The sequence below is a fragment of the Micromesistius poutassou genome (genome assembly GCF_964030765.1).
Source record: "Micromesistius poutassou genome assembly, chromosome: 21".
Taxonomy (NCBI): Eukaryota; Metazoa; Chordata; class Actinopteri; order Gadiformes; family Gadidae; genus Micromesistius; species Micromesistius poutassou.
Window position 1 is genome coordinate 1766814 of NC_140291.1, and position 21814 is coordinate 1788627.

General features: G+C 48.5%; 1 protein-coding gene across 4 annotated transcripts in view; it reads left to right on the top strand.

Moving 5' to 3' along the window:
* Positions 1-1166: 1166 nt before the first annotated feature.
* Positions 1167-21814, top strand: part of tmem94 (transmembrane protein 94) — a 29987-nt gene continuing 9339 nt past the window's right edge. The window contains exons 1-22 of one of the 4 annotated variants that reach the window (XM_084485839.1): positions 1167-1397; positions 2224-2644; positions 6259-6378; positions 6806-6933; positions 7542-7678; positions 8091-8299; positions 8940-9091; positions 9838-9940; positions 10683-10769; positions 11129-11245; positions 11623-11679; positions 11918-11950; positions 13221-13325; positions 13734-13898; positions 14206-14430; positions 14948-15275; positions 15758-15934; positions 16263-16365; positions 16667-16878; positions 17435-17616; positions 18434-18557; positions 19578-19693. In XM_084485839.1, coding sequence (XP_084341965.1) covers positions 2621-2644; positions 6259-6378; positions 6806-6933; positions 7542-7678; positions 8091-8299; positions 8940-9091; positions 9838-9940; positions 10683-10769; positions 11129-11245; positions 11623-11679; positions 11918-11950; positions 13221-13325; positions 13734-13898; positions 14206-14430; positions 14948-15275; positions 15758-15934; positions 16263-16365; positions 16667-16878; positions 17435-17616; positions 18434-18557; positions 19578-19693 — 2904 coding nt within the window. In that variant the 5' untranslated portion in view covers positions 1167-1397; positions 2224-2620. The remainder of the gene's footprint in view (positions 1398-2223; positions 2645-6258; positions 6379-6805; positions 6934-7541; positions 7679-8090; positions 8300-8939; positions 9092-9837; positions 9941-10682; positions 10770-11128; positions 11246-11622; positions 11680-11917; positions 11951-13220; positions 13326-13733; positions 13899-14205; positions 14431-14947; positions 15276-15757; positions 15935-16262; positions 16366-16666; positions 16879-17434; positions 17617-18433; positions 18558-19577; positions 19694-21814) is intronic. The other 3 variants (XM_084485840.1, XM_084485841.1, XM_084485842.1) reach the window with 3 other exon arrangements.

Below are 21814 nucleotides of genomic sequence, written 5' to 3' on the forward strand. Positions count from 1 at the left end.
TCGTTTGCTGGGTAGCAGTTTACTCCTCCTTGGCCTTGCGCTGTGGCTTTCGAGTGAAGCGAGAGAGGTCTGTTTGGACGCCCCCCCGTAAATATACGTGTTCTTCACATAGGCCTATTCTTTCAGTGAGCGGTGATTATTTGTGAAATTGTGCAAACGACAGCCTTTTCAATGCATTTGAGAAAGGTGGTAGCATGTAGTTAAAGCTCTCAAATTGACGCTCGTCTGAGAAACAGAAAAAAATGTCAGCTTCGGCTATAGACCTACCTGCTAAAATAAACAATGACTCAGGAAGCGAGTCCAGTGACCATGGTCCATGGGTTGAATTTGTTATTACCCAGTGTGCTTTGTGGAATGGTCTCAATGTTTTATTGTTTTATTTCATGTGAATAGCCTAGGCCCCCACCCCATGTTTTTTTTTTCAGAAAGCAGATGTTCGTCACACGATGTCATTGATGTGAAATATTAATAACTGACCATTCGTCACTCAATATTTGTGATGTGACATATTGAGTTGATGAATTGTCCGGGGGGTGGCATATTAATTCTGCCATGTCGATTGCAGGGTCATGTCAAAGTAAAATGATGTCGCCGTTATGCATAAGTGATCAGAGGTCCGAAAATCCCTCCGGTGTGTCTTAAAATAAATAACGAACAGTCCCTAAGCTAATTGTTTCACTTCACTTTATTAGTTTCCAACATTTTACATTTTTTAAATGGTGTGCATGTTTACTCCATTTCGACTTTTCAGACTTTTCAGACTTTTCAAACCTTTTCACTTGATTTAAGCCATTAAACATTTCTTTACGCCTTAATCTATTTTCACCCTCTGCACTATAGCACTCACCGCATTTTCTGCAGGAAATGCGTTTTTCTAGTTGATGATGCTATTCTTCTTTACTTACTGAACTACTGTATTCGAGTGTGTTTGAATCAATACAATGGGCGTTTGGTGAACCCATGGATGCCGTACTGGTAGGCCTACATAGCATGGTGAAATAATTTAAAGTAAAATTAAATGAATGCTATATCAATGGGTTGTAGGCTACCATAAAATATAAACGGACGGTGCCGCACAAATATGACCACGCCTCCTCGCCAACCACGTGGGTCCGTGACCCACAGGGCCACGCCTCCTGCCAGATCCCACAACATGGCGGGTTTATTGGTAGGGCAACACGACCAGAGTGAGTAGGAGACGAACCGAGGGTAAACACACGGTTTAATTATAAGGAACCCGACTCGAGGGAGTATATATAATACTACACTACCTCATCGTTAGTATGAGTGCATGAGACAAACGGAGGACACGCATAAGGGGTTTATGGATAGGGTACATCATGTATATGAGATCAGCTGAGGATTATACATGAGGATGTTGAACAAAACAACAGTAGGTGAGTTCCATTGAAAACGCTTGATGACACAAGACATAGTTATCCTACTGCTTGTTCTGCAAATGGTTGTCCTGATTGTTCCAACCCGTGTAGAAGCGGGTTGAACGAGTAGAGAGGACGTCCGAGGTAGCCATGGCTAAGCTAGCTTATGAGGGAGCCAAGTTATTTGTTATGAGTCGTGCCATGCAGAACATTGATGTTGGGTTGGGTTGGGTTGAAACACTTTCGTAGCATTGGATGGATTCAGTATTAACAATGGCAAGGATGGACGAATTGACCTCAGTTTATGTCTGGGCGGTTCTGCTGAGTTGCATGCAGACTGTATAGTTACTGTTTGGTCTGACAGATCAAGTGAAGCACTTGCACTTTACTTGCAGCAGACTGGTACAGCAGGTTTAGTGACAACGGATAAGCGCCGCCTTTCAAGCGGAACCAAGCAAGGGGAAGTCAGTGACAGGTCCCCATAATAGCAGTTTACAGCTGCTTCAGGGCTGTTTCCCTTTGAGTCGTTTAATACCCTCTAATCATTAGGGTTAGGCCACTGTAAACTCAAACTGAACAATTGGAGACTGGCGTTCACTGGCTGGCTGGGGATAATCTGTTTATGAAGCTGAAGAGGCTGCCGTCAATTCTGAGCCTCTGGCCCCATTAAAAAAAAAAACAAACATATTGGCTTTGCAGTAACATTGCAATAACTCAAAATAATCCCTCACGCCACCCGGTCGAGCTAACCTACGTTGCATTACAGGGATATGTGCATGCGTTCTTCAGTATGTTTAATATAAAAGGGTTTTTAAATCATTTATTTGTTCTTGTACACCCACAGATCCTTCCACGTTTGTACTGAAGCGGACTCTAACGTGCTGGCCAGACCTGAACTATAACTAGGCTCTCTTCTCTGCTCCAGGACCCAGTCTGCTGCTTTGAGTGTTGCAGGTGTGTGTGTGTGTGTGTGTGTGCGTGTGTGTGTGTGTTTGGGGGGGTGGACTGGGAAGACCTTGAGAAGCGGAAGGACAAGGTTTGGCCTCCGTAGTTTGTATACACCTCCTGCTTCGTCACCCAGCCGTGAGCAGCTCAAACTGGATCTGGGAGAGCGCTGGTGTCTCGGGGGCGGGTACCAGCAGGGGACTGTGAACAGCCTCCGACAGGTGAACAGCCTCCGACAGGTGAATAGCCTCCGACAGGTGCAGTTGGCTACAGGAGGAGCATGTTGAGTGGTTGTCATGGAGCCGCAGGATAAAAAGCAGGTGAGTTGGCTGTCCCGCTCCCCGACCTTAATCAGGTGTTTTTTTTGTTTGGAGGAGGACACGCATAAGGGTTAGGGTTAGGTCCTTGCACCTTTTTTTTTTTTGTCCATAAACGTTTTCTTTTTGTATAAAAATCTATTTTTAAGTCTGATAGCAGACCAGCTCAAATCTGTCTGAACCCGGCATTTCACTTTATTTCACTTCATATTAGTTTCAGCTCGTTGTGCATATTTTTGCTCTTTGTTTGCCTTCTGCACATTTGAGTTTTTTCTGTAAAAAATATCGCACTTACCGCTCAGACCTGCTTAAACATCCTGTCCATCCAGACACCAATGTTCTGTGAAAAAGTGTAAAGGTTTCACATCGACACCGTGTAGACTCGCATCTGTGGAAATGCTCTTATTCAAATCAACTTCTGAAAGCTCCACCTTGTCTCCAGCGACTGCATTTATTTTTGATAGTATATCTCATACTGAAAGTAACTAGACGTTACTCGTCTCCAACCATTTCTGTTCTGGGTTTCTGGCCCAGGCTCTGAGCTGACTACCCCCAGAAGTTCTACTGTGGCATAGTAAGACATCGTAAGCATAGGATCCCAGATTGGGCAGGTGAAATGCTGAATGCGAACTTCAATTCACCACCTGTCATCCTGTGAAATGCAACCGCTTACATCCAGTGTCTCCCTTTGTTGTTGCCCTGTTCCTTTATTTAAACTCCCATGTACTGGCGTTCAATGCCCTAATACGTGGAAGAGGTCAACCGGTCAATCCTCATGAATGCAAGTTAAACATAGACGTGTGGGACCTTTCACCCACGGTTTCAAACCAAGCTACGCTTGGAATGGAAAATCGTTTGCATTCACCCTTTACTCAACAGGTCAACGTAGTGTTCCTCTCGTCTGTCTCACCTACTATCTTAGTTGATGTTCCACCTTTTTGCTTCTCTGCTCCACCTGTTGAATAACCACTTAGTAAAACTGTAGGGGAAAAGAAAAAACGGGTCTGGCCTAGTTCTAACTAATGGTGACATGAAATTGAAATTCACAACTTTGTTGATGTGGAAATTGAGACCCACCCCAGTGACGCGTCAGAAAACAGACATGATACAAAATATCATTCAGATAGTTGTCTTTTTTATATATTATTCTCATATTTTCCTATGGGTGAGCTCAACTTACGCCGTAGTGTATACTCGGCGCTGTATGTGGATGTTTTGCAGATTTTTTAAAAAGTTTCTTTCCCAGCAGAAGAGGACAAACATGCAGATCATCAGCATATCTTTGCGTGACCCAGTTGTTTGCTACTGTCAGCCTTCAGCCATTCTGCATTTGTTTATGTCCTCGTTAGGAGGAAAGGACGGGCGCTTGCACCACGAACACAACACCCAGTGTCCTATCATAGTACTGCGCAGGACCATATCTGTTGCTAGAATACTAAAATCAAAACATTGGCACAAAGAACCGTCTATGTAGTCACGGGTAAGCTTCCAAAGACCGTTACCCAAAAGGTAAACACCGTTATAAGTGGAGCGGCTCTTTAAATCCCAGCAGTGGCTATTATGATGAGCATTAAGTTGGTCACCTAGGCAGGCATGTGATTAAGTGTGCCTAGTATGGGTGTGTATGTGTGTGAATTGCTTACATGGCACTAGAGGTGCAGTGTTGAGTGCTGTCTCTGCGGCAGCCCACTTTTTGTGTGTGTGCGTGCGTGTGTGTGCGTGTGTGTGCGCGTGCGTGCCCCAGAGCCTCATGCCTGGGACACTGGGTAGTTCACCATGGCCACCTGTTCTCCACTTTTCTGTTTCTGCTTAGTCTTGGTCTCGCTCAGTGCTCTCAGTATCTCACTCCATCATCATATCAGCATCCCAAAATGTGCTTGGCTTGCAGGAGAGGAACAAAGCTGGGCTTGGGGTTACACCCGGTTGGTGTTTCCCTCCCCTCCTATTGTGAAGAACCCAACAACCTGCCAGCTGCTGAAGCGGCTCCTGGCAGCGAGGTGTCCACAGTCTGTGTGTGTGTGCAGTTTAGCATGGAACCACCCCCCCCCCCACCCCACCCCCCACTGTCTCTCCAGTCTGGGGAGAGACAGGACTGTGCTGCTGTGTGAGGTCTGGATTGGAGAGACAAGGCTTTATGAGGTCTGGCTTGGAGAGACAGAGGGGGGGGGGAGAGAGAGACAGGGCTGTGGTGCTGGGTGAGGTCTGGGTTGGAGAGACGGGGGGGGGGGGGGGGGGGGAGAGAGAGACAGGGCTGTGGTGCTGGGTGAGGTCTGGGCTGGAGAGACAGGGGGGGGGAGAGAGAGAGACAGGGCTGTGGTGCTGGGTGAGGTCTGGGCTGGAGAGACAGAGGAGGGGGGATGTAGAGAGACAGGGCTGTGGTGCTGGGTGAGGTCTGGGCCGGAGAGAAAGCTCTGTGCTGCTGTGTGAGTTCTGGGCTGGAGAGACTGTGCTGCTGTGTGAGGTTATTACAGCATCCCAGCTCTGTGCTGTGACTGAAAGAGCTGAGCTGGTTTTTCCACTTCGGCTGACTCCAGTTTGGTATCACTTATCACTTGAGGTATCACTTCAAATGGCAAACTAATAAATAATAACCACAGCCTCAGTGCATGGTGTTGGATGTGGGAGGTGGTTTGTGTGTTGCAGACAGAAGAGACCTGGAAGTGAACTGTTCTTGTTCGTTGTTGTGTAAGTTCAATCTGAACTGTAACCAGAGGTTTATCCGGATCCTGCTTAAGGTAGTGGGGAGGCTGATAAGTACACATTTGTCTTCATCTGCGTGTGCGTTTATGCTTGTCTTGAGGATTTTGTCAAGGCTTTGCTCTGGGGAATCAGTTATTTTTAGCCCGATGTGTGGGACGCAGAGCTCACACACAGACACGGACGGATAGACGGGAAAAGACAGACATGTTCATGTAACCAGAGGTTAATCAGTTATTTATAGCCCGGTCTGTGTGGGATGCAGAGCTCACAAGCTGATTCATGTGAGCGTTTTGTAAATTGTGTGTTCTCTCACTCTCTCTCTGTCGCTCCCTCACTCTCTAGCTCTCTCTCTCTCGCTCGTATATTCAGACAAGAGAGTGTGGGAAAAGGTTGTGTTCTGCATTCATTTACTAAGCTTCAACCATTTCATAGTTTGGGCTTGAATCCAGTTAGGGCAGAGAATGTGCTGTTAGTAATCTGGTCGACTCACAACAATTCAGTCTCTAAATGCTTAGCTCAACACGGGACAATCTCCCAGGTTTCATGGCTAAAACTGTGGAAACAATTGGGGTAGGACAGTAAAAACACTGTCCTACCAACACTTTCTTTCTTGTCTCGGCAATATTCTTCCGAAGAGAAACTCATTCGTGAGGCGTGAGATGGAGGTTTCAGAAGACGGAATTTAACAAATGTATTTCCAGTCTGCTACGCAAAGTGCCTGCCCGTTCACCCAGATTTGATCTCTCGTCTGTCAACAGACTTTACGGAAGAGGATTAGGGCCACATGTGATGTGATTGTGATGTGATGCACCTCTTTTTGGAGTTCGGATTTTAATCTCAGAATTAAACAAATAATTTCCGCATTTGACAGTGCACGTCACATAAACAGCATCTCCTCATGTCTCAATTTGTTCCAGGAGGGTCAGGCCGTGGGCCTAGGCCTGTCCACGGGCCTGGCTCTGGGCACGCTGAAGGACCAGCTCAGCAGCCTCCTGGAGCAGCACCAGAGCTCCACACACAGACGGACCTCCCCACAGGTCTGCACACACACACACACACACACACACACACACACACACACACACACACACACACACACACACACACACACACACACACACACACACACACACACACACACACTGTCCAGTTTTACACTGTGTAGGCACGCACGCGCACACGCACACGCACACGCACACACACACACAGTCCAGTCTTACACTGTGTATGCACACAAACACACACTCTGTCAAGTCCTACACTGTGTATGCACGCAAACACACACTCTGTCAAGTCTTACACTGTGTATGCACACAAACACACACTCTGTCAAGTCTTACACTGTGTATATACACACACACACACACACACACACACACGGACACGGACACGGACACAGACTCTGTCAAGTCTTACTCTGTCTATGAACACAGACACACTGACGCGTGGTTGTCGTCATTCCAGGAACGGTGGCTGAAGAGCTTCCTGTACCATGGCAACCGCCACTCGTGTCTGCACTGGCCCGGAGCGCTCCTCACGCTGCTAGTGGTGCTGGGACTGCTCTGTTGCCATGGCAGCCAGCCCGTGGGCAGGTGGGTAGCACTGGTTTAACACAGATTCGATTTGGATGTGGCGGTTCTATATGTGGCTCCGGCGTCATCCAGTGTGACGAGTTTGTTTGTTTGTTTGTCTGTTTGTTCATTTGTACCTAGCTCTCTAGCTCTCTTGCTCGCTCGTATATTCAGACAAGAGAGTGTGGGAAAAGGTTGCTTTCTGCATTCATTTACTAAGCTTCAACCAATTCATAGTTTGGGCTTGAATCCAGTTAGGGCAGACAATGTGCTGTTAGTAATCTGGTCGACTCACAACAATTCAGTCTCTAAATGCTTAGCTCAACACGGGACAATCTCCCAGGTTTCATAGCTAAAACTGTGGAAACAATTGGGGTTAAAAGTGATGACATGGCATACGGTAATATGCAGAAGTAATGAGTGCTTGTAAACACTGTCCTACCAACACTTCTTTCTTGTCTCGGCAATATTCTTCCGAAGAGAAACTCGTTCGTGAGGCGCGAGATGGAGGTTTCAGAAGACGGAATTTAACAAATGTATTTCTAGAATTGCCAGTCTACTACGCAAAAGTGCCTGCGTACCTGAGGGACGTGTTTTGTTTTTTTTCATTGTTAACGTTTGCGTCCTAGTTCTGGCATTGAGCTGGTCAGCGCTGCGGCCCTGCTACTGCTCTTCATCCTCAACCTGCTGCTGATTGGTCGACAGCAGAGGCTGAAGAGCAGCGAGATGGTCCGGCGCCTGAAGACCATCATCTCCAAGCTGGATGGTAAGTCGACCCTCACCCTAGCCCTGGCCCACGGGGGGGGGGGGAGACAAAGCTCAATAAAAACATGTCTATTTAAAATGATAGGCAAATGATACACCCAATGGTGATACACCCAACAATATAGACATAGAAAATATACCTTCTTTTCTAATTTCTAGTCAGGCTATAAACAAAAAAAAGTAAAAAGTTCCAAGTTTTGGTTTGGCTGGTTTCACACAAAGCGATTAAAACATTTCTGCAATACTTAGACAAGATTTTAAGATTTAACAGTACCTTTTTTTTTTTTTTACAGTAAAATAAAAAAAAAAAAGATAACCTCACTCTCGCGGAGAAGGAGAGAGATAAAAAAAATGGACAAACTGTCACTGCGTGAGGACTTGAATGCATGACGTTTCCTCCCTCTTCCCACCAGCCTACCTCGCAGCAGGGCAGGGGGAGAGTTCGTGCTGGCCTCCCTCCCTCTACCCGGACCTGTACACGCCCTCCTCCCCGGCCTGGTCGCTGATCTGGACCTACCGGGACTCCCAGCTGGTCAACCTGCCCGTCAGCCTGCTGGTGGAGGGAGACGTGGTGGCCCTGAGGCCCGGCCAGGAGGCCTTCGCCTCCCTACGGGGCCTCAAGGTGGGTGGTGTTCCCCTGGGTGTACCCCCCGCCCTGGTGAACTCTCGTGGGGAGACTGGGCCTGGTGTTGGCCCAGGTGGCGCTGCCTTGTAGTAGTAGGGCGGCTCGATTATGGAAAAAAAAAAGACGATTATTTTTGGTCAATGTTGAAATCACGATTGTTCAAACGATTATTTTTGAGTTTGAAAACATGATGCATTGTTTTTCGGCATTCCTCTCCAAAAAAAAACACATTGTAAGAACTGAGAACTTTGAAAATTTGCCCTTAAAAAAAATTCACAATTAATTAATTGCACAGCCCTACCTTGAGGTGTCTACTGTCTAACCTTCCGTCCTCCTCTCGTCTCCATGACGACCAACACACTGTAGTGTCTACTGTCTAACCCTCCGTCCTCCTCTCGTCTCCATGACGACCAACACACTGTAGTCTCTACTGTCTAACCCTCCGTCCTCCTCTCGTCTCCATGACGACCAACACACTGTAGTCTCTACTGTCTAACCCTCCGTCCTCCTCTCGTCTCCATGACGACCAACACACTGTAGTCTCTACTGTCTAACCTTCCGTCCTCCTCTCGTCTCCATGACGACCAACACACTGTAGTCTCTACTGTCTAACCTTCCGTCCTCCTCTCGTCTCCAGGACGACCAACACATTGTGCTGGAGCCCGGGGACCACTTCCCGCCCTTCTCCCCCCCGCCCTCCCCGCAGGCCGATGAGAAGAGAGGCCCGCAGAGCCCCCAGCAGCAGCGGCTCTTCAGAGTGGTCCGCACGCCTGTCCTGGACAGTGTCAGGTACACGCACGCACGCACGCACGCACGCACGCACGCACGCACACACACACTTTCAACTTTACACCGATAGTCACACACACACACACACACACACACACTTTCAACTTTCCACCAATAGTCACACACACACACGCACGCACGCACACACACACACACACACACACACACACACACACACACACACACACACACACACACACACACACACACACACACACACACACACAGTATTCTAAAAAATAATACCGTACAACTGGGTGGTGATACGACAGAGCCACCGCCGTATTACAATGATCAGATAATTCTTTAATCTTAAATCTATTTGTGTAGCGATTTAATCATTTGAAATAAAAATATTATTCTGCAGTGCTTTGAGCATATGTATGTATATCAAGGAGACATCCGGTCGGAGGTAGTATTAGACCGACGATAACGTTGCATTCGTAGCACGTTCATGTGGAACTGTCGAAAGGCAGAGCCAGGGGAATGCTATTGAAAAAGAATGCACACCCTGGGAATGTTATTGGCCAATCAAGAGCAAGTATAAACAACACTGAGGTCTAACTTAAAAATATATACACCTCTCACCACTAGAACTTTCTCTGGCCGTGGAATGGGTGGTTGTAAACATTACATAACTGCGGTCTGGACCCTCACTAGGTTGAACAAGTTCAAACTGCCCGTGACGAGCGTGAGGGATTTGGAGATTAACGCTTTTGACAACCTCAGGTTTTTTTTTTCCACAGGAACAGCTTGGAGCTGGCACTGTCCCGGCCAATCACGGCCATGGACAACGAGCGCTTCACCGTCCAATCAGTCATGGCCAAGCTGGTCTGTCCAATCGTACTGGTGAGCAACATGCAGAACCCCAGAAGCAATCCTCAATTTACTGTAAACCCCAAATATTCATAGTTGGGATTAATTGAAGGCACAGATGCAGATGTTGAATGTGAACAAAAATGTTTTTACTCAAGAACTTATCTGTAACAAAAACATCAGTTCAAAATAACTAAAATTTAAATTTACGACGAACAAATACGGTGCTAGCAGGTTACAGATCATCAGCGCGATTTGCAGCATTTGAAGATCAAACCACAGGCAAACCAAAATACACACACGCACACCCAGGTGAACACAATCACCTGTTTGACTCATGTAAATCATTCCAACATCAGAGGCTGAGGGGAGCACGGAGGACATCTTCATGATCAAAGCTAAACTACAGCAAAATAGGCAAAATAATGAGACTGTGAGACAGCTTACAGTGGGTCCCACTGTGTTGTGGCGTTAACTGTGTTGTGGTCATATGGTCAACCATGGGTGTTGGTCTGATGGTTAACTGTGTTAACCATGGGTTTTTGGTTGTATGGTTAACTAGGCTAACCATGGGTTTTGTTTTTATGATTAACCATGGGTTTTAGTCCTTAGGTTAACTGGGTTAACCATGGGTTTTGGTTGTATGGTCAACTTTGTTAACCATGGGTCTTGGTCTGATGGTTAACTGGGTTAACCAATGGGTCAACCATTGGTTAGCCATATGGTTAACTGGGTTAACCATTGCTTTTGGTGTGCCCCATGTGTCCCCCACTAGATGGCGTTCCTCCTGGTGAACACTGTGCGCTACTTCTGTGATGCCCCCGGCCTCACACCTCCCGTCTTTAACTTCATCCAACTGCAGGTACTGACCCCCCCTTCACCTGTCCCCTAACCCTAAACCTACTGTACATTAACCTGTCCCCTAACCCTAAACCTACTGTACATTAACCTGTCCCCTAACCCAAAACCTACTGTACATTAACCTGTCCCCTAACCCAAAACCTACTGTACATTAACCTGTCCCCTAACCCTAAACCTACTGTACATTAACCTGTCCCCTAACCCTAAACCTACTGTACATTAACCTGTCCCCTAACCCTAAACCTACTGTACATTAACCTGTCCCCTAACCCAAAACCTACTGTATACGAATAGAGAGCCAGAACCCTGTAATGGTATGTTGTATATGTTATACGGTACATGTTATATTGTGTGTTATAGTTGATGGGGGTTCTGCCCATCCTGCCGCTGCTCTTCCCCATCATGTGGGTTCTGGTGAACGCCTACGGCGAGGCCCGTGTCCTGGCCGAGTCCAGCCGCGCCTCTCCCACTGGCCTGGTAGGACAAACACACACACACACACACACACACACACACACACACACACACACACACACACACACACACACACACACACACACACACACACACACACACACACACACACACACACACACACACACACACACACACACACACACACACACACAACACACACGCAACACACACACACACAAAACATCCAAGCACAACACACACATGTATGCAACCCCCCTCTTGAGAGCTTACGCTAGCTGCTTCAGCCTCGTCCTACCTAACACACACACACACACACACACACACACACACACACACACACACACACACACACACACACACACAAGGGGGGGTTGAGGGAGCCTCTGTTTTAATCCCAACTGTGCTCTCGCCGCCAGCTCGCTAAGTTCTCTGAGGATACCCTCAGCAGCTACACGGAAGTGGTGTCCTCCCAGGTATAACTGCTCGCTGACCCCCCACCCCACCGGCACTCCTCTCCCGCTCACTGCCTCACCCTTCCCACTCAGACGTCCTTCTCAGCTCTGTTTACCCCCCCCCCCCCCCCCCCACCAAATCACTAATGAGCATCCAGTCACGAGTCTTTATTTGCATTGCTGCTGTTCCAACTCGCCATACGTGTGACCTGTATATTGTTCCTCATCTCGCTTGGCTTGTTTTCTGTGGACCGGCCAGTCGACGTTGCGATTTGCCCGAGGGCTGCGGATCGTAAGTTCCATCGAAGACGGCGGCCCCCCCCCCCCCCCACTCCTCTAATCCTCCTGGCTTCTGCAACCCTCCCATCCACCACGCTCGCCCAGCTAGGCCCTCACACCTGCCTCATGGTCCTGCCAGGCTGTAGTTATGATGATGCTAAACTAATACGAAGCTATAGTAATACAGCACACAAATTCCGAGCTATAGTAATACAACCAACTCATTTAAAGCTATGGTAGTACAACACACTTAATTCAAAGCTATAGTAATACAACAGTATAGTTATAAAACAAACTCATAAAATAAATGAATTCAAGCTATAGTAATGCAACAAACTAATACAAACCTATAGTAATCATTTATCATCAGTAGACTCCCTTCTATCTGGTCCTTCCTGTTTTTTTTTTCCCTTTCTTTTTCTCCTAGAAGATCTAGATAGATAGATAACAAACCTGTCTTTAATAAATCAGTGCCTGAGCCGCGTGTACTGCATGAGTCGCACCAACCGCCACCATGACAACCAACACACGACAACACTGCATCACGGCTCCTTTCCGTGCATCCATTTCCTCTCGCTGAAGCCCAAAGCATACGGAGCCGACCTCTGCCTCTTATTTGTAGACGTGAACTGGAACCCCGGGGTCTATAATGGAGCAGAGCACACAGCTGTGACTGTGGCGGCGGGGAATCCCGTAGGACTCCAGCAGGATGTTCAGAGTTCAAATTGAGTGTTTCCTGCCTGTCCCGGCCGTGTGCTTTGGGCTAAAGGATGGCGTTCCGCTCTCACCGATGACATTTTGCACTCCGCCGATTTCTTGATTTCTAATTAATTAATTAGTTGGAATCCAGCCGGTACACATACAGCGTACAACACGCACATAGTAAAACAGCATACACATATACAGCTCACATGCACATAGACCATACACGTACAGCATACACGTAAAGCCCACATACACATAAGACGGTTCCATTAGTCAAGACTTCCTTCCCTGGAATCTTAATTCTTGTTTTGCTTCGTAGATTTGACCTCCGTATTTGTAGAATCAACCTTAAGTTCAGCCTAACCCTAATCCAATCCCATTATAGAGATTCAGTCAATGCGCTGCTTTGTAATTTAAAACACTAACAATGGTGGATTCTGCTCCTGATGTGATTTTAATTCTGTGTGTGTGTGTGTGTGTGTGTGTGTGTGTGTGTGTGTGTGTGTGTGTGTGTGTGTGTGTGTGTGTGTGTGTGTGTGTGTGTGTGTGTGTGTGTGTGTGTGTGTGTGTGTGTGCAGGAGATGCTGCGATGCGTGTGGAGACATCTAGTGGGCGTCCTGAAGGGAGAGTCCCAGACCCTCTGCTATACCTCCAGCCTCCTACACACTCTGGGATCTGTGACTGTGAGTTCTCTCTGTGCGGTTTAGTAGGGGGAGTTCTCTGTGTTGGGCCGAGTAGGGTGAGTTATTTCTTTGTGTTAGGGTTAGTAGGGGGAGTTCTCTGTGTGTGTGTGTGTGTGTGTGTGTGTGTGTGTGTTAGGGCTGGTAGGGTGAGTTCTCTATCAGTAGGGTGAGTTCTCTCTGTGCGTTAGGGTTAGTAGGGTGAGTTCTCTGTATGTTAAGGTTAGTTCTCTCTCAGTGGGTAAGGATTAGTAGGGTGAGTTCTCTGTATGTTAAGGTTAGTTCTCTCTCAGTAGGTAAGGATTAGTAGGGTGAGTTCTCTCTGTGTGCATTAGGGCTAGTAGGGTCAGTTGTCTGTGTGTGTGTGTAATATTTGTGTGTGTGTGTGTGTGCATGAACGTGTTCACCCAGGTCCTGTGCTGCGTGGACAAGCAGGGCATCCTGTCCTGGCCGAACCCCAGCCCCGAGACGGTCCTGTTCTTCAGCGGCCGGGTGGAGCCCCCCCACGACAGCCAGGAGGACCTCCGGGACGACCTGTCAATCAACTCGTACTGCCGCATGGAGCAGGACGACGAGGTACCGTGGCTCCTCCTCTAATCCCCCAAGTCCTGCCCTCTCATTGGTCCTCCTTGGCTCCTCCTCTAATCCCCCAAGTCCTGCCCTCTCATTGGTCCTCCTTGGCTCCTCCCCTACACGCCCTAGTCCTGCTCTCTCATTGGTTCTCCTTGGCTCTTACATTACATTATGGCTTTTAATCAAAACCTCTATGGAGAAAATGAATGCGATAGTACAACAACTTTCACAATTGCGTTGTCCATACAAATATCTGGGAGTCGTAAGAATATCAGACATCTCTGATTGGCTGTCCCTTCTTGTCCCTCAGGTCCAGGAGGCGGAGGCTCTGCTGTGTCTGCCTATGGACTCGTCCCTGCAGCTGGGGGAGGGGCCTGAGCCCAGCGAGACGTCCCACGACACGAGCCGTTCGGCGGACACACTGCGCCCCCGCCGGCCGCCCCAGCACCCGTACGCCACGCGCATCAAACACCCGTCGGGCTCCAACGTCAGCTTCAGCCACGACACCGAGGGGGGAGAGGACCAGCAGGCTCAGGTACGCACTGATGCTAGTACTACTACCACTACTATTACTACTACTGCTACTGCCGCTACTATCACTGCTACTACTACTACTACTACTACTGCTATGACTACTACTATCCTACTACTGTAAGGAGGGAGGACCAACATGTACAATGCAACTCCCACAACTACTGTTACTACTACTGCTACTACTGCTAGGGTGGCAATAAATACACAATAAATCAATAAACAGGACAACAAAGAAAAAATACATTAAAAACACCAACACCTACTACTACTACTACTACTACTACTACTACTTCTGCTACTAAAAAACACAAAAATAAAAATAAATATATTTTTAAATAAAATTTAAACCACATGATGAAGCGGATGAGATACAACAGAATTGTCCTTAAACAGTGTCTGTTATCGCCCATGCCTAAAGATATTGAATGTATGACATTTGACAATTGCCCGATCGATGTGAAGTCTTTATCACCCCCCCCCCGCCGCCACACCCCTCCCTCACCTCCACACCCAACCAGGAGCTCTCGCTGGGCGGCGGCGGTGGTGGTGGCGGCGGCGGCGAGGTGGACGACTTTGTGTGCGACTACCACCTGGAGATGCTGAGCCTGTCGCAGGACCAGCAGAACCCCGTCAGCATCCAGTTCGACGACCTGTCGTGGCAGGGCCACCTGTCGTCCCTGAAGCCCCTGGGCCTCAACATCCTGCTCAACCTCTGCAACGGCGCCGTCACGCAGCAGCTCTGCCGCTTCTCCGACCACCTGTCGGACCGCGCGCTCCGGGAGACGCGCGGCGCCGTCAGGCCCGTGCACGTGCCCTGGGGCCTGTGTGAGCTGTCCCGCCTCATAGGTGAGGGACGGGGGGTTGCTGGGGGGTGAGGGACGGGGGGTTGCTGGTTGCTGGGGACGCCCGGGTTGGGTTCCAGGCTCGTAGGTCAGGGATGGGGAGGCCTCGGTGTGAGTGTGTCATGGCTCATGGGTGAAGGAGTGGTGGTGGTGGGGGGGGGGGGGGGGTGGTGTGTGTGTGTGTGTCCCGGGTCATAGGTGAGGGATGGGGGGGGGCTAGGGGGTGAGAGATGAAGAGCTAGGTGGTGAGGGATGGGGAGCCCCAGGTGAGGGATAAGGTCCCTAGAGGGTGAGGGATAAGGTCCCTGGGGTGGGCGTGTCCCGGAACAAAGGTTAGAGATGTGGGCTCTGGGTTGGTGCATGTAGATGGGGAGGGATAGAGAGCTGGGGGGGTGAGGGATACAATAAACTGTTGTTGGGGATTGCCACTTGATGCTCTGTGTGTGTGTGTGTGTGTGTGCGTGTGCGTGTGCGTGTGCGTACCAGGGTTCACCCCCGGTGCTAGGGAGCTCTTCAAGCAGGAGAACCACCTGGCGATGTACCAGATGCCCTCTGCCGAGAAGATGTCTGACTCCGCCCCCCGGCGGCCCACCAACCACTTCACCAAGCGGCAGCCCCCCATCTCTCACATCATGTCCCTCTTCGTACGAGACTCCTCCTCCAGTGAGTAGGCTTGGTATCCGCATGTTGTGGTGCACATCATTGAGCCAACTCATTATGTATTTGATGAAGGATCCGGAACATGGTAACCATGTAGTCTCACAGAGCCAGCTGGATCTTACTAGCCCTGTAGTCCCACAGAGCAAGTTCAAACTTACCAGCCCTTTAGTCTCACGGAGCTGAGGCTGGTGGACTGATCATGTTTGTTAGCTGATTTGTTATCGGTCTCGTTGCATTTGTTTATTTCCTTGCCTGTTGTCTTTTGCATTGCAAATTGCCTTGCGTGCCTATGCGTGAAATCGAGTGGAACAATCTGTTGTTGTGTCTCCAGATAACGTCCAGATGCTGTCACATGGCTCGGCTGACCTCATCCTAGAGGCCTGCACGGACTTCTGGGACGGTGCGGACATATACCCGCTCTCTGGCTCAGACAGGTACCCGGACCTTAAGAAGTCCTCCTTAAGGTGTACACTCGACGGCGCACATACCCGGTAACGCTACGGGACCCTCAGTGCTAACCGTGGGCGAGGGAGGGTTTGGGTGGGTGTGTGTATGTGTGCATCGCACCGTTTCTTGTATACTGTGTATATGTGGCCTGGGGCCTATATGTATGTATTGTCTGTACCTGTACTGTTATTACTGTAAAGCAGCTTTATATGATAGCATTGGAGTCCAAGACAAATTTCCTTCAAGGACAATAAAGTGTATCTTAACCGTCGTTCGATCGCACCACAGGAAGAAAGTGTTGGACTTCTACCAGCGGGCGTGTCTGTCGGGCTACTGCTCGGCATTCGCCTACAAGCCCATGCAGGTGTCCCTGTCGTCGCAGCTCAACGGCAAGTGTGTGGAGCTGGCGGCGTCGGGCCCCAACCTCTTCGCTGGGCTGGAGCTTCCCTCCACCACCCCCATCAAACAGGGCTCCCGCAGAAACAGCTGGAGCTCCGACGGTGAGGGCCCGTGTGTGTGTGTGTGTCCGTGTGCGTGCGTGTGTGTGTCCTGATGCCATTATGACAGACTGTCTCTGTGTCAATACTGCTCTGTGTCAGCAATCATAGGCAGTTTGCATATTATGGAGAAGGCGCTGTCATCTCTACCCATAATATAACTATTTATTTATCTCTATCCGATTTCCCTTGGTTGTGGATACTTTGTGCACAGTGTTTGTGTTGTTGTGTGAGACATAATGGGCTCTTTAATTATTAATATTTGGATGCTATGGTTTTGTAGTAGTGGCCATTCCAAATAAATGAATCAAACGTGTGTGTGTGTGTGGTCCTGACTCCCTTATGATATGCTAGTGTGTGTGTGTGTGTGTGTGTGTGTGTGTGTGTGTGTGTGTGTGTGTGTGTGTGTGTGTGTGTGTGTGTGTGTGTGTGTGTGTGTGTGTGTGTGTGTGTGTGGTCCTGACGCCCTTATGCTATGCTACTGTGTGTGTGTGGTCCTGACGCCCTTATGATATGCTTGTGTGTCTGTGTCTGTGCGTGTGTGTGTGTGTGTGTTCAGAGGGCATCGGCGAGGGCGTGGAGCGGGAGGACTGCGTGCAGGCCCTGAGCGGGCAGATCTTCATGGGCATGGTGTCCTCCCAGTTCCAGGCCCGGCTGGACACCGTGCGGCTGATCGACGCGCTGGTGGCCGCCTGCATCCGCTTCGTCTACTTCTCCATGGAGGACGAGCTGCGCAGCAAGGTGTGTGTGTGTGTGTGTGTGTGTATGTGTGTTAAGACTAAGGCAATGAATTGGTACAAAATCAGAATCTTATTTATTGCCAACTATGTTTACACATGCAAGGAATTATTTTTGGTGTGGTGGTGCAAAAACAAACAACTAACAAAAATAGTGCAAAAAAGAGAAGACAGAATGAGGTAATAACAGAATGAGGTAGTATGATGAAGTACAATATCAGACAAAAACGAGTGCAGGTGTAGGGACGTAAGTGTGTTGGAGGGGGTGAATGAGAGTCAGTGTCAAACGTAACTCTTCAAAATTATTAATCGAGATTTCATTCGATCAAGACCATCAACACCACTGGGTTGCACCACTGGGTTATCAACACCACTGGGTTATCAACACCACTGGGTTATCAACACCACTGGGTTATCAACACCACTGGGTTATCAACACCACTGGGTTATCAACACCACTGGGTTATCAACACCACTGGGTTATCAACACCACTGGGTTGCATTGGATTTGTGCCGTAAACAACCTAACCATAATCTAGCACATGGCTCATCGTGTCATTATTCATCATGTCATTGTTCATCATGTCATTGTTCATCATGTCATTGTTCATCATGTCATCATTCATCATGTCATTGTTCCTCATGTCATTATTCCTCATGTCATTGTTCATCATGTCATTATTCATCATGTCACTGTTCATCATGTCATTGTTCATCATGTCACTGTTCATCATGTCATTGTTCATCATGTCATTGTTCATCATGTCATTGTTTATCATGTCATTGTTCATCATGTCATTGTTCGTCATGTCACCATGCAGGTGTTTGCAGAGAAGATGGGGCTGGAGACGGGCTGGAACTGTCACATCTCTCTCACCCCCAACGGGGAGGGAGGGGCGCCCTCTAGCCCCGGCCAGGGCTCGTTACACGACGACCCGCACCACGGTAACTATAACGACCCGCACCACGGTAACTATAACGACAAGCCCCACGGTAACTATAACGACCTCCTGTAACCAGCCCCGACCAGGGCTGGTTACAGGATGACCTGCACCATGGTGAGCACTGTTACGGTGTCTCATGTTCTGTAGTTCTGGTTGGTGGTTCTTGTTGTAGTTTCTCAGAAGGCGGCATAAAATGAGACATGTTGGTTTGGGTTCTGTCTAGTTGGTATTGTTGTTCTGCGTAGAAACAAAGAAGCTTTTTTGTGGGGCTGTGTTTGACAAAACATCCAGCCGACGACCGTGCAAAGTTAGGCAAAACATATCATTGGTGGTGGCCATTGCCAACAAAATGTAATGGCACGGATTATGTTGGGAACTACATTTAAAACTCTCTCCCTGCTGCTCAATGTGTTAAATCAGAAAACCGTCCCTTTGTGTGTGTGCTGGTGGGGGACTTTCAGGACGTCTGAGTCAGTGTGTGTTTTATGATTGATGATTGTTTAAGAACTGTTGCTTCCAGACATCAGAGTGTGTGTTTTGTGATTGTTTAAGAACTGTATTTTCCAGACAACAGAGTATGTGTTTTGTGATTGTTTAAGAACTGTATTTTCCAGACAACAGAGTATGTGTTTTGTGATTGTTTAAGAACTGTATTTTCCAGACAACAGAGTATGTGTTTTGTAATTGTTAAAGAACTGTATTTTCCAGACATCAGAGTGTGTGTTTTGTGATTGTTTAAGAACTGTATTTTCCAGACAAGAGTGTGTGTTTTGTGATTGTTTAAGAACTGTTGCTTCCACACATCAGAGTGTATGTTTTGTGATTGTTTAAGAACTGTATTTTCCAGACAACAGAGTATGTGTTTTGTAATTGTTAAAGAACTGTATTTTCCAGACATCAGAGTGTGTGTTTTGTGATTGTTAAAGAACTGTATTTTCCAGACATCAGAGTGTGTGTTTTGTGATTGTTAAAGAACTGTATTTTCCAGATATCAGAGTGTGTGTTTTGTGGCTGTTGTTAGATTCCCGCGACGAGGCCGAGGGACCCCTTCTCCAAGAAGAGGAGATCCACTCTGACCTGGCCAGCTTCCATCCTACTGACAGCGACGTCCCAAGCTTCCTGGAGGACTGTAACAGGGTAATAATCCTCGGGCCATGCTTCCACCAGAGAAATATCTAGATTCTGCAACAGCAAGTCATGTTTATAGAAAAGAATCGCAAGGGTTTCGGAATCAAAATAGTCAACAAAATAGAAAACAAAATAGTCTGTTTTAGATGTTTCAGAGAGATTTGAACTTGACCCTATCCTCGACCATCCAGATATTCAAGTTTGCGTTTCGCAAGTCATGAATAACTGTCTGGCCTTGACTGGGCATCAATTGATAGCCAAACATGGCCACGGCCTTACTCTGTTCTAAAAACTCCCACTCATCTGATTAAATAACAAAGTGACTCACACACTCCCTTCGCTCTTGCCTTATCTGGTTTGAGCAAAAGCAAAAACGTAATATTTTCACATGGTTATTCATTCTATTTCAGATAAAATAGATTGCTTTTGATTGCTCCGTAGATCGCTAGACTTTCCTCTGGCACCGCCCTCCTCCTCATCCTCATCCTCATCCTCATCCGCTTATCCGGGGTCGGGTTGCGGGGGCAGCAGCTCAAGCAGGGGGCCCCAGACTTCCCTTTCCCGGGCCACATTGACCAGCTCTGACGGGGGGATCCCGAGGCGTTCCCAGGCCAGTTTTGAGATATAATCTCTCCACCTAGTCCTGGGTCTTCCCCGGGGTCTCCACCCCACTGGTCGTGCCTGGAACACCTCCCAAGGGAGGCGTCCAGTGGGCATCCTTACCAGATGCCCGAACCACCTCAACTGACTCCTTTCTAAGCAAAGGAGCAGCGGCTCTAATCCGAGTTCCTCCCAGATGACTGAACTTCTCACCCCATCCCTAAGGGAGAAACCAGCCACCCTCCTGAGAAAACTCATCTCGGCCTCTTGTATCCGCGATCTCGTCCTTTCGGTCATCACCCATCCCTCATGACCATAGGTGAGGGTAGGAACGAAGATCGACCGGTAGATCGAGAGCTTTGCCTTGCGGCTCAGCTCTCTTTTTGTCACAACAGTGCGGTAAAGCGAACGCAATACCGCCCCTGCTGCTCCGATTCTCCGGCCAATCTCACGCTCCATCGTACCCTCACTCGCGAACAAGACCCCGAGGTACTTAAACTCCTTCACTTGGGCTAAGGACTCATTTCCTGCCTGGAGAAGGCAATCCACCAGTCTCACAAGAGTCATGGCCTCAGATTTAGTGGTGCTGATCCTCATCCCAGCCGCTTCACACTCGGCCGCCAGCCAATCCAGTGAGTGCTGAAGGTCACAGGCCGATGATGCCATCAGGACCACATCATCTGCAAAGAGCAGTGATGAGATCCTCAGATCACCAAACTGCAACCCCTCCCCACCACGACTGCGCCTCGATATCCTGTCCATGAATATCACAAACAGGATTGGTGACAAGGCGCAGCCCTGGCGGAGGCCAACACCCACCGGGAACGGAACTGACTGGCTGCCGAAAACGCGGACACAGCTCTCGCTTTGGGAGTACAGAGATTGGATGGCCCTGAGGAGTGAACCCCTTACCCCGTACTCCCGCAGCACCTCCCACAGTTTCTCCCGGGGGACCCGGTCATATGCCTTCTCCAAATCCACAAAACGCATGTAGACCGGATGGGCATACTCCCAGGCCCCCTCCAGGATCCTTGCGAGAGTGAAGAGCTGATCCGTAGTTCCACGTCCAGGGCGGAAACCGTATTGTTCCTCTTCAATCTGAGGTTCGACAATCGGCCAAACCCTCCTTTCCAGCACCTTAGAGTAGACTTTCCCAGGGAGGCTGAGAAGTGTGATACCCCGGTAATTGACACACACTCTCTGGTCCCTCTTTTTTCGGTTTGCCACTCCTTTGGCACTGTACCAGACTCCCACGCAATGTTGAATAGGCGTGTCAACCAAGACAGCCCCTCAACACCCAGAGCTTTTAGCATTTCTGGCTGGATCTCATCAATCCCTGGGCTGAAGTTCCCTTACCTCTGGGCGGGACCGATCAGTTTTTTAATTTTGGGAGATGCTTACAACAGGCCTCAGGCCGGGCTGATCTGCAGAAAGAAACTGAATGAGAGCTGAGATCAGGAGATCAGCAAAGAGAGCATGTTCCTTTGAACATCTTTACTGTACCGACAGCGATATATTGTTGTTTCTCTT